This window comes from Garra rufa, chromosome 16, assembly GCF_049309525.1.
Source record: "Garra rufa chromosome 16, GarRuf1.0, whole genome shotgun sequence".
Classification (NCBI taxonomy): Eukaryota; Metazoa; Chordata; class Actinopteri; order Cypriniformes; family Cyprinidae; genus Garra; species Garra rufa.
Genome location: NC_133376.1, coordinates 19,122,222 through 19,134,390, shown reverse-complemented (window position 1 = coordinate 19,134,390; position 12,169 = coordinate 19,122,222). Strand labels below are relative to the sequence as shown.

Genomic DNA, 12,169 nt, shown 5'->3' with positions numbered 1-12,169 from the left:
ATCTCATGATTGTGGCTTTTTTCTCAGAATTGCGACTTCATATCTCACAATTGTAACTTTGCTCAAAATTGCAAGTTTATGTCTCACAGTTTTGACTTATTTCTCAGAATTGTAAGATTATATCTCACAATTGTGGCTTTTTTCCTCAGAATTACAAGCTTATATCTCACAACTGTGAATTTCTCTAAGAATTGCGAGTCTATATCTCACAATTGTGACTTATTTCTTAAAATTGCAAGTTTATTTCGTACAATTGACATTTTTTCTCAGAATTGTGAGTCTGTATCTCACAATTGACTTTTTTTTTCTCAGAATTGTGAGTTTATATCTCTCAGTTGTCACTTTTCTTTTTCTCAGAATTGCGTCTTTATATCTCATGATTGTGACTTGTTTTCTCGAAATTGCAAGTTTACATCTCACATTTATTACTTTTTCTCAGAATTGTGAGTTTATATCTCAAAATTGATTTTTTTTCCATCAAAATTGCAAGTTTATATCTCACAATTTGTTTTTCATCAAAGTTGTGAGTTAATATCTATCAATTGTGACTTATTTTCTTATAATTGCAAGTTTATATCTTGCAATTCCAAAAACAGATCAGTCTATTTTTCCCCTCAGAACTGGACTTTATAACTCGCAATTGCAAGTTTATATCTCACAATTTCAAGATATAAAGTCACAATTGCGAGATACAAACTCACATTTGCAAGAAAAAGTGAGAATTGCACAATAGTGAGTTTATATTCCCCTGTTCTGACTTTTTAACCCGCAATTGCGAGTTTATATCATGCAATTTTGACTTAACTCGCAATTGTGTGTTATTTCTCAGAACTGTGAGATAAAAACTCATAATTTTTTTTTATTTTTTATAACTTTTTATTTTTTATTCATTGGCGGAAACAGGCTTCGTCAACACTTTCATTTTACATTCTGCATTTTTGTCATTAATATGTAAATAGTGTGACTGTGTTCCAAATCACTCACTTACGAGTTTCCATTACATTAAGGATGCTATGTATGCAGTGAGGCAGGTTTGGATCCATTGTGTGAGCATGGCGTTCCACTGATTCACTCTCCACTTTTTCCCGCATTATGATTTATTTAGCTAAGGGTGATAAAAAGCTCCACTCTACTGCACTCAAGCTATCAGACCATGTCCCTCTGAACACTAGCGTGCATTTTATCCCCTCCCCAGCATTCAAGTTTTTATGTAGGTTAGTAGATGATGTAAGCACTAGTGTCTGAACTAAGGGTTTTTCGAGGACAGAGACTGCAGGGTTCATATTTGAAATGGCTATTTGCAACCCAAATACTTTGAAAGCACAAACCTCTAGGATTTAGAAGGATTTGAGAACAAAGACATAAGGGCTTATACACACAAACACAATGTAGCTGTACTGTTATTCGTGTCGAGTTGGTGTGGTCTAGTGGCCAAAGATGAGTACTGGTAACCAAAAGGTTGTTGGTTGAAAGCCTGCAAAGGTCAATCCATGAATAGTAGACCATTGTGCTCTTTAGCAAAACCACCTAACCTCTGAATAAAATAACACATGTACTATATAGACAATCATTCTTTATATTGCTTTGAATAAATAAACATAGCATCTGTTGACGTTATTAGAAAAACTGCCGTTGTTTTAAAGCTCGTAATCTCCTGGTTTGAGCACTTATCTGTGTTTATATGTTTGCAGGCACATGCGTCATGTTACATAATCATCCCCCCAGAGTGCAGCATGGGACGGTTGCGGAATATGATTCTTCACCCCAGCTGCGTGCGGCTCTCCTCGCGGAACTTCAGCAAGATGCACTGTTACAGAATCTCAGAAAATTCCCAGCACAGCGAGATGGGTAACGCCTGGGCACTTTACATTCTTACTCAAAGCTGAGCAGACACCTTTAACTTAAAGGAATGTTCTATAGACAGCATGTGTGTGGCATGGTGTTGAATAGCACAGACAAACCTTTTACTCATCCAACACATATCTGAAGTAAAATTGTGTTTACAGTAATGCACTTGAAAATAATAATAGGTTTGGAGTCTGTAGAAATAAGTACATTTATTCAGCAAGAACGCATGAAAGGGACAGTTCACTCAAAAATTCTGTCATTTATTACTTACCCTAATTTCATTTTAAACCTGTAAGAACTTTGTTCATCTTCGGAATACAAATTAAGTTATTTTTGATGAAATCCGATAGCAACGCAACTACCACATTCAAGGCCCAGAAAGGTAGTAAGGACATCGATAAAATAGTCCATGTGACATCAGTGGTTCAACTGTAATGTTATGAAGCTACGAGAATACTTTTTGTGTGCAAAGAAAACAAAATATGACTTTATTAATAATGACTTATTATAATGACTTTATTCAACAATTTCTTCTTTTTCGTGTCAGTCGTCGACATGTACAGTGCCTTGCAAAAGTAAACTGCTTTAAATTGGTTTTTTTTTCCACATCAATCTACATCTCATACACAATAATGACAAAGCACAAAACAGGTTTGTAACAACTTTGCAAATTTATTAGAAATATAAAACTGAAAATATCCCGTTGCATAAGTATTCATACCCTTTTCTGGGACACTCAAAATTTTGCTCAGGAGCATTCATATTGCTTCTAGATGTTACTACACTTCGAGTGGAGTTAAACTGTGGCAAATTCATTTGAATGAGTATGATTTAGAAAGGCACACAACCTCTCAGAAAAGGTCTAACAGCTGAAAATGCATATCAGAGCAAAAACCAAGTCCTGAGGTCAAGATGATTGGAACAACTAGGACTCTAGAAAATGTCTGCCAGCCCCCATCCAAGCTGACAGAGCTTGAGAGGTGAAAAGGTTAGGCAAAGAATGGCAGATAATTGCCAAATGCAGATGTGCAAAGCTTGTCACATCATACCCAAAAAGACTTGAGGCTGTAAAGGTGCTTCAACTATGTACTGAGTTAAGGGTATTAATACTTTTGCAATGTACTTATTTCAGTGTTTTATTTTTAATAAATTTGTAAAATTTGCAAATCTGGTTTTTGCTTTGTCATTATTACATTGTGGTGTATGGAGTGTAAATTGATGTGGGGAAAAACTAATTTAAAGCAGTTTAACATAATGCTGCAACAAAACAAAATGTGAAAAAATGAAGGGGTATGAATACTTTTGCAAGGCACTGTATTCACGACAGTACCATGACACATGCGTGTGGTGCTGCTGACGCAGGAGCCGGCATTCTGACATAGAACCTGGATGCATCTTGTTTACAAGTTTATAAAACTTTCTTTGTAAACATGTCTGTGTTGCTGTCTATGCAGGGTCAGAAAGCTCTCAGATTTCATCAAAAATATCTTAATTTGTGTTCTGAAGATGAACAAAGGTCTTACAGGTTTGGAATGACATGAGGGGGAGTAATTAATAACAGTATTTTAATTTTTCAGTGAACTATCCCTTTAAAAACATTTTATCAAAGACCATTTTCATCAAAGAATCCTAAAAAAACATTAATCAGCACAACTGTCTTTAGCATTGATAATACAAAGCTTACATAAGCACCAAATCAACATATTTCTGAAGGATCATGTTACACTGAAGGCTGGAATAATGGTTGCAGAAATTACAACATTGTCATCACAGGAATAAATTATATTTTCAAATATATGTGACCCTGGACCACAAAACCAGTCATAAGAGTCAGTTTTTTGAAACTGAGATTTATACATCCTTCTAAAAGCTAAAATAAGCTTTCCATTGATTTTATGGTTTGTTAAGATAGTAAGACAATATTTGGCTGAGATACAACCGTTACAACTGGCCGTGGGGACTTGGGGCAAAAAATGCAACTAAATTGGACAAATATTCCTCTGCACAAACAAATTAAACATATTACATCTGTTGCTAACAAAGTGAAAATAAATAGAAAATGTCGATTGCCGCTTTAAATTTAGATCTGCTCATGTTGCACTGCTTTTTAAGCATTTTTACGGTGTTGCATATTTTAACCAATCACACATGATTTTGTTGATCTTAGGAAAGCAAGAAGCTTTCAAATGAGTCTTGTCAGTTTTGTTGAGTGCACGCAACTCTTGAATTTTCTCATTATAAACAACAAAGCTCAGATGTATTTACAATGTAAGTAGAGGTTCATTACACAGTAGGGCTGGGTGATATGGCTGAAAACTATACCACGATATCAGTGTTTCATATCGGTCGATATCGATAATTATTGATTTTTTTATGACCCATTTAAAATAAGGACCAGGAGAAAAATATATTACATTCAAACATTTTTATTTTAAACTTAACCTTCCTCTGATCATAATCCCCTCAGTTATTAAGAAATGTCAACAACCATGGAAAACTCAAATAATTAAAATGTAAACATAAGTCTAAAGTCACAATTTCATTGTCGATGAAGTGAATGGTCAAGCTAATGTATGGCCCAGAAGTACTGCTTGACCACAGGTCAGAGGTTGTTGCAAAGTACTTGGCTGATAATATTTATTTCTGCACAGATTGCTGGTTGCCAGTAGCCAACGTTACATCTTTCCCGGTACTTTAGCCTACTTTGTGTAATAACGAAAACATTCATTTCAGTGAAAAATTAAGTCCAAAACTTTCAACATTTTGAACAATAGGGCCCTACAATCTTTTGCTTTTTTCAGAAATATTTGTTTTAATTTTTCTGATAATCAAATGAAAGCAAAATCACTGATTTATTTTTAAAAATAAAGATAATCGGAGCTTTACTGTTAAAATTAATACATAGAAGAAAAATTATATACAGTTATAAAAAAGGTTTAATAATAATAGTATTTTTTTCAACAATTAAGTGGTGACTCTTTTTATTTTATTTTTTATCATATATATTGTTTTATGTAAATTATTTAAATGTGAACATATAAACACCTACATACTGTACAAAGTAATACAAGATTGTTCTGTTACACCGTACTTTTATTTTGACAGGTTGCCGTGAAGTTTCAGTGTGTAATACAGTATGAATGATGCTAGTTTCACTAATGAAACGGTAAAACTGACAAAAAGTGACAATCACAGCAGCTTTGGAGATGTATACTATTTATTGGAGTTTGTCTGTTCATATGAGATGCAAAGGCCAAAAATTAGCGTCACGTGTGCAGTATGCGTGTAGTGAAAATAAAACGCGTCTCTTCCATTCATACACAGAGCCAGAGGCAAACGGAACACGCAGGATACTTATTGAAACGGTCTTTTTGCATTTCAGTTTTCACAGACACTAGTCCATATCGCGATCGGAATGAATTAACAGGCCAAATTTTGATTTATTGATCCAAAAATCGACGAATTCCGCCCTATAGTAAAGTCCTTTTTTATGAATGGAGTCCGCGATCCCGTCTGTGAGGAGACATTGTAAACGCGCGATCATGTAGAGACAGAAATGACATGCCGTCGTGTAAATAAGATTAATAACATAAGGCTATTTAGTTTGTTTAATACAACAACAAGGACCCGTTCTGTAGGAAAGATAACCTTTACTTCTATTGTGACCTGGCGCTATATAGAAAATAAAATTAACTGGACGTTAAAGGGGGGCTGGGCGGCCGACGAAGAATACAAAATATCGAACGTTTTATCGAACATATTTTTTATTGATATCGATCTCTTGTCTATCGCGTTATATATCGTTATCGTTTTATCGCCCAGCCCTATTACACAGTGTAGACAGCTTCAGTGATTATCAGTGGCGTCTGCAGGTGTACTGTACGCACTGTGCGTAACTTACTATGAGCGCTCAGACTGACCTGAGATTTGCCTTGAAAACATATCAGCAGTTAGTAGCTATATGTGTCCTGTATTTCTTTCGACTGAACCAGCCATGCCATCAGTTATGAATTTATTGGTCTTTTGCACGTGAATGTCAATTTTTTTTATAGCCTATAAATATTCCACCAAATAATGAGATCAGATTAGCCTACAACAATGAATTAGGCTATTTTACAAATGGGAATACAACAAATTCATATGGTTTACATTCAAGCTACCGTAAAATGTATATTGAAAAGTTCTTTAAATGCAATAAAGTAATTCTTAAAGCTGTTTTTAAAGCATTTGCTGTATGGATTAAAAATACTAATAGGCTAATAAATGATTCGCATATCAGACAAAATTGCGTTGCTCCAAATCCTCTAAATTGTACAAGGAAACATAAATCTGAAAATATAAGCAGCTATACAGTTATAGGACAAAGATTTACATATACCCTATGCCATTATAATTTCTTTTATATTTTAATAGCATTATAAAATATTTTAATCTAGCCTGTTTTAGGCTTTTCCTTATTTTTATATTTTAGACATTCATCAATAATGGTGATGAAGAAAAAAATGACTCGCCATCTGCTCATTGGACGTGCCTTTATACAGAAATACATCTTTACGGATTACATAATGAAAGTTTCTATTTTCAAATGTAATTACTTAAAGTAGTAGGCTAATTTAAAGATTAAGATATTTATTTTTATATTATGTCTGTGAGGCTATTTGCTGAGTTTCAGTTCATCATTGTGAAGTGATCAAGACCAGACAGCACAAAGCGCATCCTCTGTTTTCCTATTTATTTTATGAACACACAATTTAGTTGATATTGTGAGTGCACTAAAATAAAAGTTGACCCATTATAGGTCCGAACTCTGAATGATGTATTACTCTTACCTTTATGGGCAAAAATGACGGCATTATTTAGATTCTTTTCACTGTTAGAAAAAGAAAAAAACAAGTGATCGCACTGGCGCCTCCATGTCCTGCAAAGCATGCTTCAGCTGACTTCCACTCTCCACATAAACGATTGGATATATAGTAGTCAACATTTGAAGTGGATCAAAAAAGTTAATCAAAGTTGTTTTATAAGACAAGAACGAGTATTGTTTTGGTTTTAGGACAACTTTGATGAAAGGTTTTGATCCACTTCAAATGTTGACTACTGTATATCCAACAGTGCGGATTTATCAAGGTTAAATGCTTGAATAATATAATCACTTTTCCATTATAAAACAGAACTATTTTAATAGCTGAAAGCATGCTCTTGATACATGTATTATACCATTTTGTTGAGTGTCCGTGACATTATGTCGTTATGCTCTCACTGACCATTTGGCCCTCCCAAAAAAACAAAAAAAAACCTGTGCGTGCCCTTGGAAGAAATCCTGGTGATTATGACTATAAATGTGTGGGTGTTTTTTTTTTTTTGTTTGTTTGTTTTTTGTTTTTTGGAGATCAAAGTTAGTGATAATGTGGTTTTCTAAATAGGCCTATAATGTATTTGCAGTTTGAATAACCATGGAAATGAAACGTAATAATGATCAATTTCTAATGTTTTTATTTAATTGTAATCACATTAAATACAATTCAGTCCCCTTAAAAATATTTTGTTAGCCTATATTACACACACACACACACACACACACACACACACTCACACACTCACACACTCACATCTGTTTTTTTTTTCTACTAAAAAGGAAACATATATTTTTTTCACATTTTGTTTTGTTGCAGCACTATATTAAAGTGCTTTAAATTAGTTTAAAGCACATCAATTTACACTCCATACACCATAATAATGACAAAGCAAAAAACAGATTTGCAAATTTTACAAATTTATTAAAAATAAAACACTGAAATAAGTACATTGTATAAGTATTCATACCCTTAACTCAGTACATAGTTGAAGCACCTTTACAGCCTAAAGTCTTTTTGGGTATGATGTGACAAGCTTTGCACATCTGCATTTGGCAATTATCTGCCATTCTTTGCCTCACCTTTTCACCTCTCAAGCTCTGTCAGCTTGGATGGGGGCTGGCAAACATTTTCTAGAGTCCTAGTTGTTCCAGTCGTCTTCCATTATGGATAATGCTTCTGTGAACCTTCAATGCAGCAGATTTTTTTCTGAACTCTTCCCTAGATCATTGATGTAGATCATAGATCAACGCAAGTCTGTCACTGAGCTCTACAGGCAGTTATCTTGACCTCAGGACTTGGTTTTTGCTCTGATATGCATTTTCAGCTGTTAGACCTTTTCTGAGAGGTGTGTGTCTTTCTAAATCATACTCATTCAAATGAATTTAACTCCAACAATGAGTTTAACTCCACTCGAAGTGTAGTAACATCTAGAAGCAATATGAATGCTCCTGAGCTAAATTTCGAGTGTCCCAGAAAAGGGTATGAATACTTATGCAATGGGATCTTTTCAGTTTTTTATTTGTAATAAATTTGCACAAATGTTAAAAACCTATTTTTTGCTTTGCCATTATGGAGTAGATTGATGTGGGGAAAAAAGTAATTTAAAGTAGTTTAACATAAGGCAGCAACATAACAAAATGTGAAAAAAATGAAGGGGTATGAATACATTTGCAAGGCACTGTATACACTACAAAAGCTGGATAAAGCATCCTTTTAGTGATGGAACTGCTGTTCCTGGATGGATAATATATGAAAATTACAGTGATTATATTAGCAATAACTTTGCATAGTTTATCACAGTCTTATGATACACCCATAATTGGTAGGTCTATGTTGGGTGTTGTGTTTTATATCTCATAGCAGTTTCTCATAGATTTCCATTCTAAGTGCATTACTTGTTTTTACAAACTAGGAGACGTGTCACTATTGTTCTCTCTGCTACTTGACAGCTTGTCACGGATGTATTGAACTTGTATTGAACCCGGAACATTAACACAATAATTCTTATTTAATTACGGCATTCTGCAATTAAATGTGTAAGCCTTGAAAATAAGGTGGTTGGGAAATTGCACCTTTAATGCTACTTAATTCATGGTTAAGAGTTTCGTGTTAACCTCTGAATATTAAAGAACAAGATCACATGCCTGTAAATGCTCAGAGAGAAGTGTGTTTTCTCCAGATAACCTGGATGATGTTGATACTCAGAGTCCAGTAACTTCCAAGGAAACTCAGTCCACGGGATCACCTGACACAGGTACAAATATAAGCAGAATTGACATCATGGATAATGTTGATTACCCTCACTCCCAGATTAATCTCCTTTCTCTTGGCCTACAGGCAAACAGACGTTGAAAGTTTTCGATGGTGACGACGCAGCTAAACGGAATCAGTTTCGTTTGGTTTCAATCCCTCGAATAATCAAGAATGAGGAAGTAGTGGTAAGGTGTTTTTTTTTACCTAATCAGGTTTCACCCGAGTTAAACTTTTACTTTGCATACCTCAAAATTGTTATTGAAAAGCACATTTTTTTGCAAGTGTTATGCTGATTTCTACTTCCTGTCTTGACAGGAAGCATCACTCAGAGCGTTCTACATCCCAGATGAGCCGCAGGATTACGAGCTACAGAGTTACAGCCAACAAGGACTGTTTACAGATGACATCATCAACCGTAACGGCACGCCGGACAACAAGTCCATATTTAAGGATACCGTGTCTGATTCCTGGGTGCTCAGATCAAAACCCAGAGAAACAGAAGTGGTGAAGATTTATTCCGGCCCACTCAAGTGAGCTGTGCTTCTGCTTTTAGTGCATATTTGTTGTTTTGTTTTGTGTTGTCCGTCTGTGTGAAATACATATTGGAGGTTAAAAGGGATAGCTCACCCGAATATGAAAATTCAGTCATTAATTACTCCCCCTCATGTCATTCCAAACCTGTAAGACCTTTGATCATCCTCGAAACACATAAATTAAGATATTTTTTATTAAATCTGAGAACTTTCTGACCCTGCATAGACAGCAACGCAACTACCACGTTTAAGGCTTGGAGAGATGGTGAGAAGAGGAGAAATTATAGAATAAAGTCGTTATTTTTGTTTTCTTTGTGCACAAAAAATATTCTTGTGGCTTCATAAAATTAAGGTTGAACCACTGATGTCACATGGACTATTTTAAAGAAGTTGTTCACTTCCAAAACAAAAATTGGTAACACTTTCCAATTCTCACTATTAAGTAGCATGCATAATCATATTGACTGTTTATTATTACTTATAAAGCACATATTATTATTGTACATGACCCTATTTTAGATCGCTTAACCTTTGACAAGCAGCAAATTATGAGATTTTTTGAGAGAAAAGTTGTAGTTAATAGTTAGTTAATAGTGAGAATTGGTCCTTAAAATAAAGTGTGCCCGAATTTTTTTGTTTTCCTCAAAAAAAAAAAAAAAAAAAAAAATTTCAGGATTTCTCTCCGTGTAGTGGACTTCTATGGTGCTCCTGAGTTTGAACTTCTAAAATGCAGTTTCAAAGGGCTCTAATCGATCCCAGCTGAAGAAAAAGGGTCTTATTTAGCAAAACATTCAGACATTATTCTAAAAGAAATTACAATTTTATACTTTTTAACCTCAAATGCTCATCTTGTCTAGCTCTGTGTGTACACTGTGTATTCCAGTTCATGACAGTTAGGGTATGTCTAAAAACTCCAATCTCATTTTCCTCCAACTCCTCGAACTTCACAATCGTCCTACATTGAGGTTTTGCCTTTTTTTGTAAAGTGTGTTTGATCTTCTTTGCACGTTCACTTTGTAAACCCTTGGTCGGTACTTCTGCAGTGATGTAGGATGAATTTGAAGCTGAAGGAGAAAATGAGATGCAAGTTTTCCGACTTACCCTAACTAAGTACACAGAGTACAGATGGACAAGATGAGCATTTGAGGTTAAAAAGTATATTAATTGTCAATTTTTTTTAGAAAATAACTGATCGTTTCGCTAGATAAGACCCTTCTTCCTCGGCTGGGATCATTTAAAGCCTTTTGAAGCTGCATTTAAACTATATTTTGGAAGTTCTAACTCATGGCCACCATAGAAGTCCATTATATGGAGAGAAATCCTGAAATGTCTTCCTCAAAAAACAAACAAAAAAAAAAAACATGATTTCTTAATGGCTGATGAGAGTAAATTATTTGTAAACATTTGTTCTGGAAGTGAACTTCTCCTTTAACAATGCTCCTACTATCTTTCTGGGCCTTGAACGTAGTAGTTGCGTTGCTCTCAGATTTCATCAAATATATTTTAATTTGTGTTCCAAAGATGAACGAAGGCCTTATGGCTTTGGAACAACATTAGGGTGAGCAATTAATAAGAGAATTTTCATCTTTGGGTGAACTATTCATTTAAATTAATTGAGTCATTTATTCAAACGATTTGTTCAAATGACTGATTAATTTACTGTCTTTATTATAGGTTGTTGAATCACTGACTCGATTCATTTAAAAACATTCATTCAGTAACAAAACGGCTTCAGTGGTTCTCATGTTGCTTTTTTGCAAATATTTTCTTTGGGGAAATAAATCAAACAGACAATATTGTGTGTAAAATATAACTCACAATATTAACTTCTTGCTTACTGAACTAGTGTATAAAATATTGCATTTGCAATTGTGCTGATATATTCAGTAAAAAACACTTGTTGCTCGTGTGATATTGTTAAACTATATCATATGATAAAAATGCAAAAACACGTAGGGAATTTTAGGTCCCCCATCTTGAATTGTGGGGTCTTTCTAATGGTACTGCAGTTTGTGCTTCATAAATATCGCACACCACTATTTAATAGTTACTTTATATAGATAAGCAGAACACAATGAAAAATTTATTTTACATACAAAAACAGTGTGCTAACACATCATAAAAATGTACCGTTCTTACTTAAATAGGGGAGTTCAAGCTTACAGTTTACTTATCCAAGGGTTTTATGGCACTTCAGTCCTCTCGCTTCTCCAAACAAACCATAAATCATCTCCAGACGTCGCAAGGAAATAGACAATAGCTGTGTCATGTACCACTCAGCAAGGGCAAGTGTATATGAAACCCATCAAAACACACATGGCTCGACTGATGACAAGCTTGCTGTTGTGTGTCTGGTTGCCACAGAGACGAAGTGACACAGCATCCACGGTTTACCATAGATGTTGTTGCCATGCCAGCAGGAAATGGATCACAAATGCTGATGGAACCTCGTCGCCTACAGAAACTCATCAGGAACCCTTTAGAGTTCATGAAAAGAATAGCAGTGCCACTCGTGTGCTTGATGTTTCCATTAGATCAGGCGTTTTGTTTTGTTAACACGGGTCTGGAACTAATGAAGCATTTTGTGTTTTATTAACAGTTTTGAGTCAGGGAGGGATTGAGTCAGACTTCACACATGCTCCCAGTTAGCGCCACAATCAAACGTTAATGTGCTTATGC

The 12,169-nt window shown here is 34.8% G+C and overlaps 1 protein-coding gene across 1 annotated transcript; it reads left to right on the top strand.

Annotated features, from left to right (window-relative positions):
* Positions 1–1,733: 1,733 nt before the first annotated feature.
* On the top strand, positions 1,734–9,491 carry LOC141288095 (diacylglycerol kinase theta-like). Its single transcript, XM_073820208.1, has 4 exons — positions 1,734–1,848; positions 8,884–8,958; positions 9,042–9,142; positions 9,273–9,491. Exons 1-4 carry the CDS (start codon positions 1,734–1,736, stop codon positions 9,489–9,491), a joined length of 510 nt encoding a protein of 169 aa, XP_073676309.1.
* Positions 9,492–12,169: the final 2,678 nt, after the last annotated feature.

What these genes read in the sequence shown, in the direction of transcription:
- LOC141288095 (XM_073820208.1), top strand. Translation starts at nt 1,734, where the DNA reads ATGGGACGGTTGCGGAATATGATTCTTCACCCCAGCTGCGTGCGGCTC. An exon ending in TTCCCAGCACAGCGAGATGG is followed by an intron (nt 1,849 to 8,883) that starts GTAACGCCTGGG and finishes TGTTTTCTCCAG; the next exon opens with ATAACCTGGATGATGTTGAT. An exon ending in TCAAGAATGAGGAAGTAGTG is followed by an intron (nt 9,143 to 9,272) that starts GTAAGGTGTTTT and finishes CTGTCTTGACAG; the next exon opens with GAAGCATCACTCAGAGCGTT.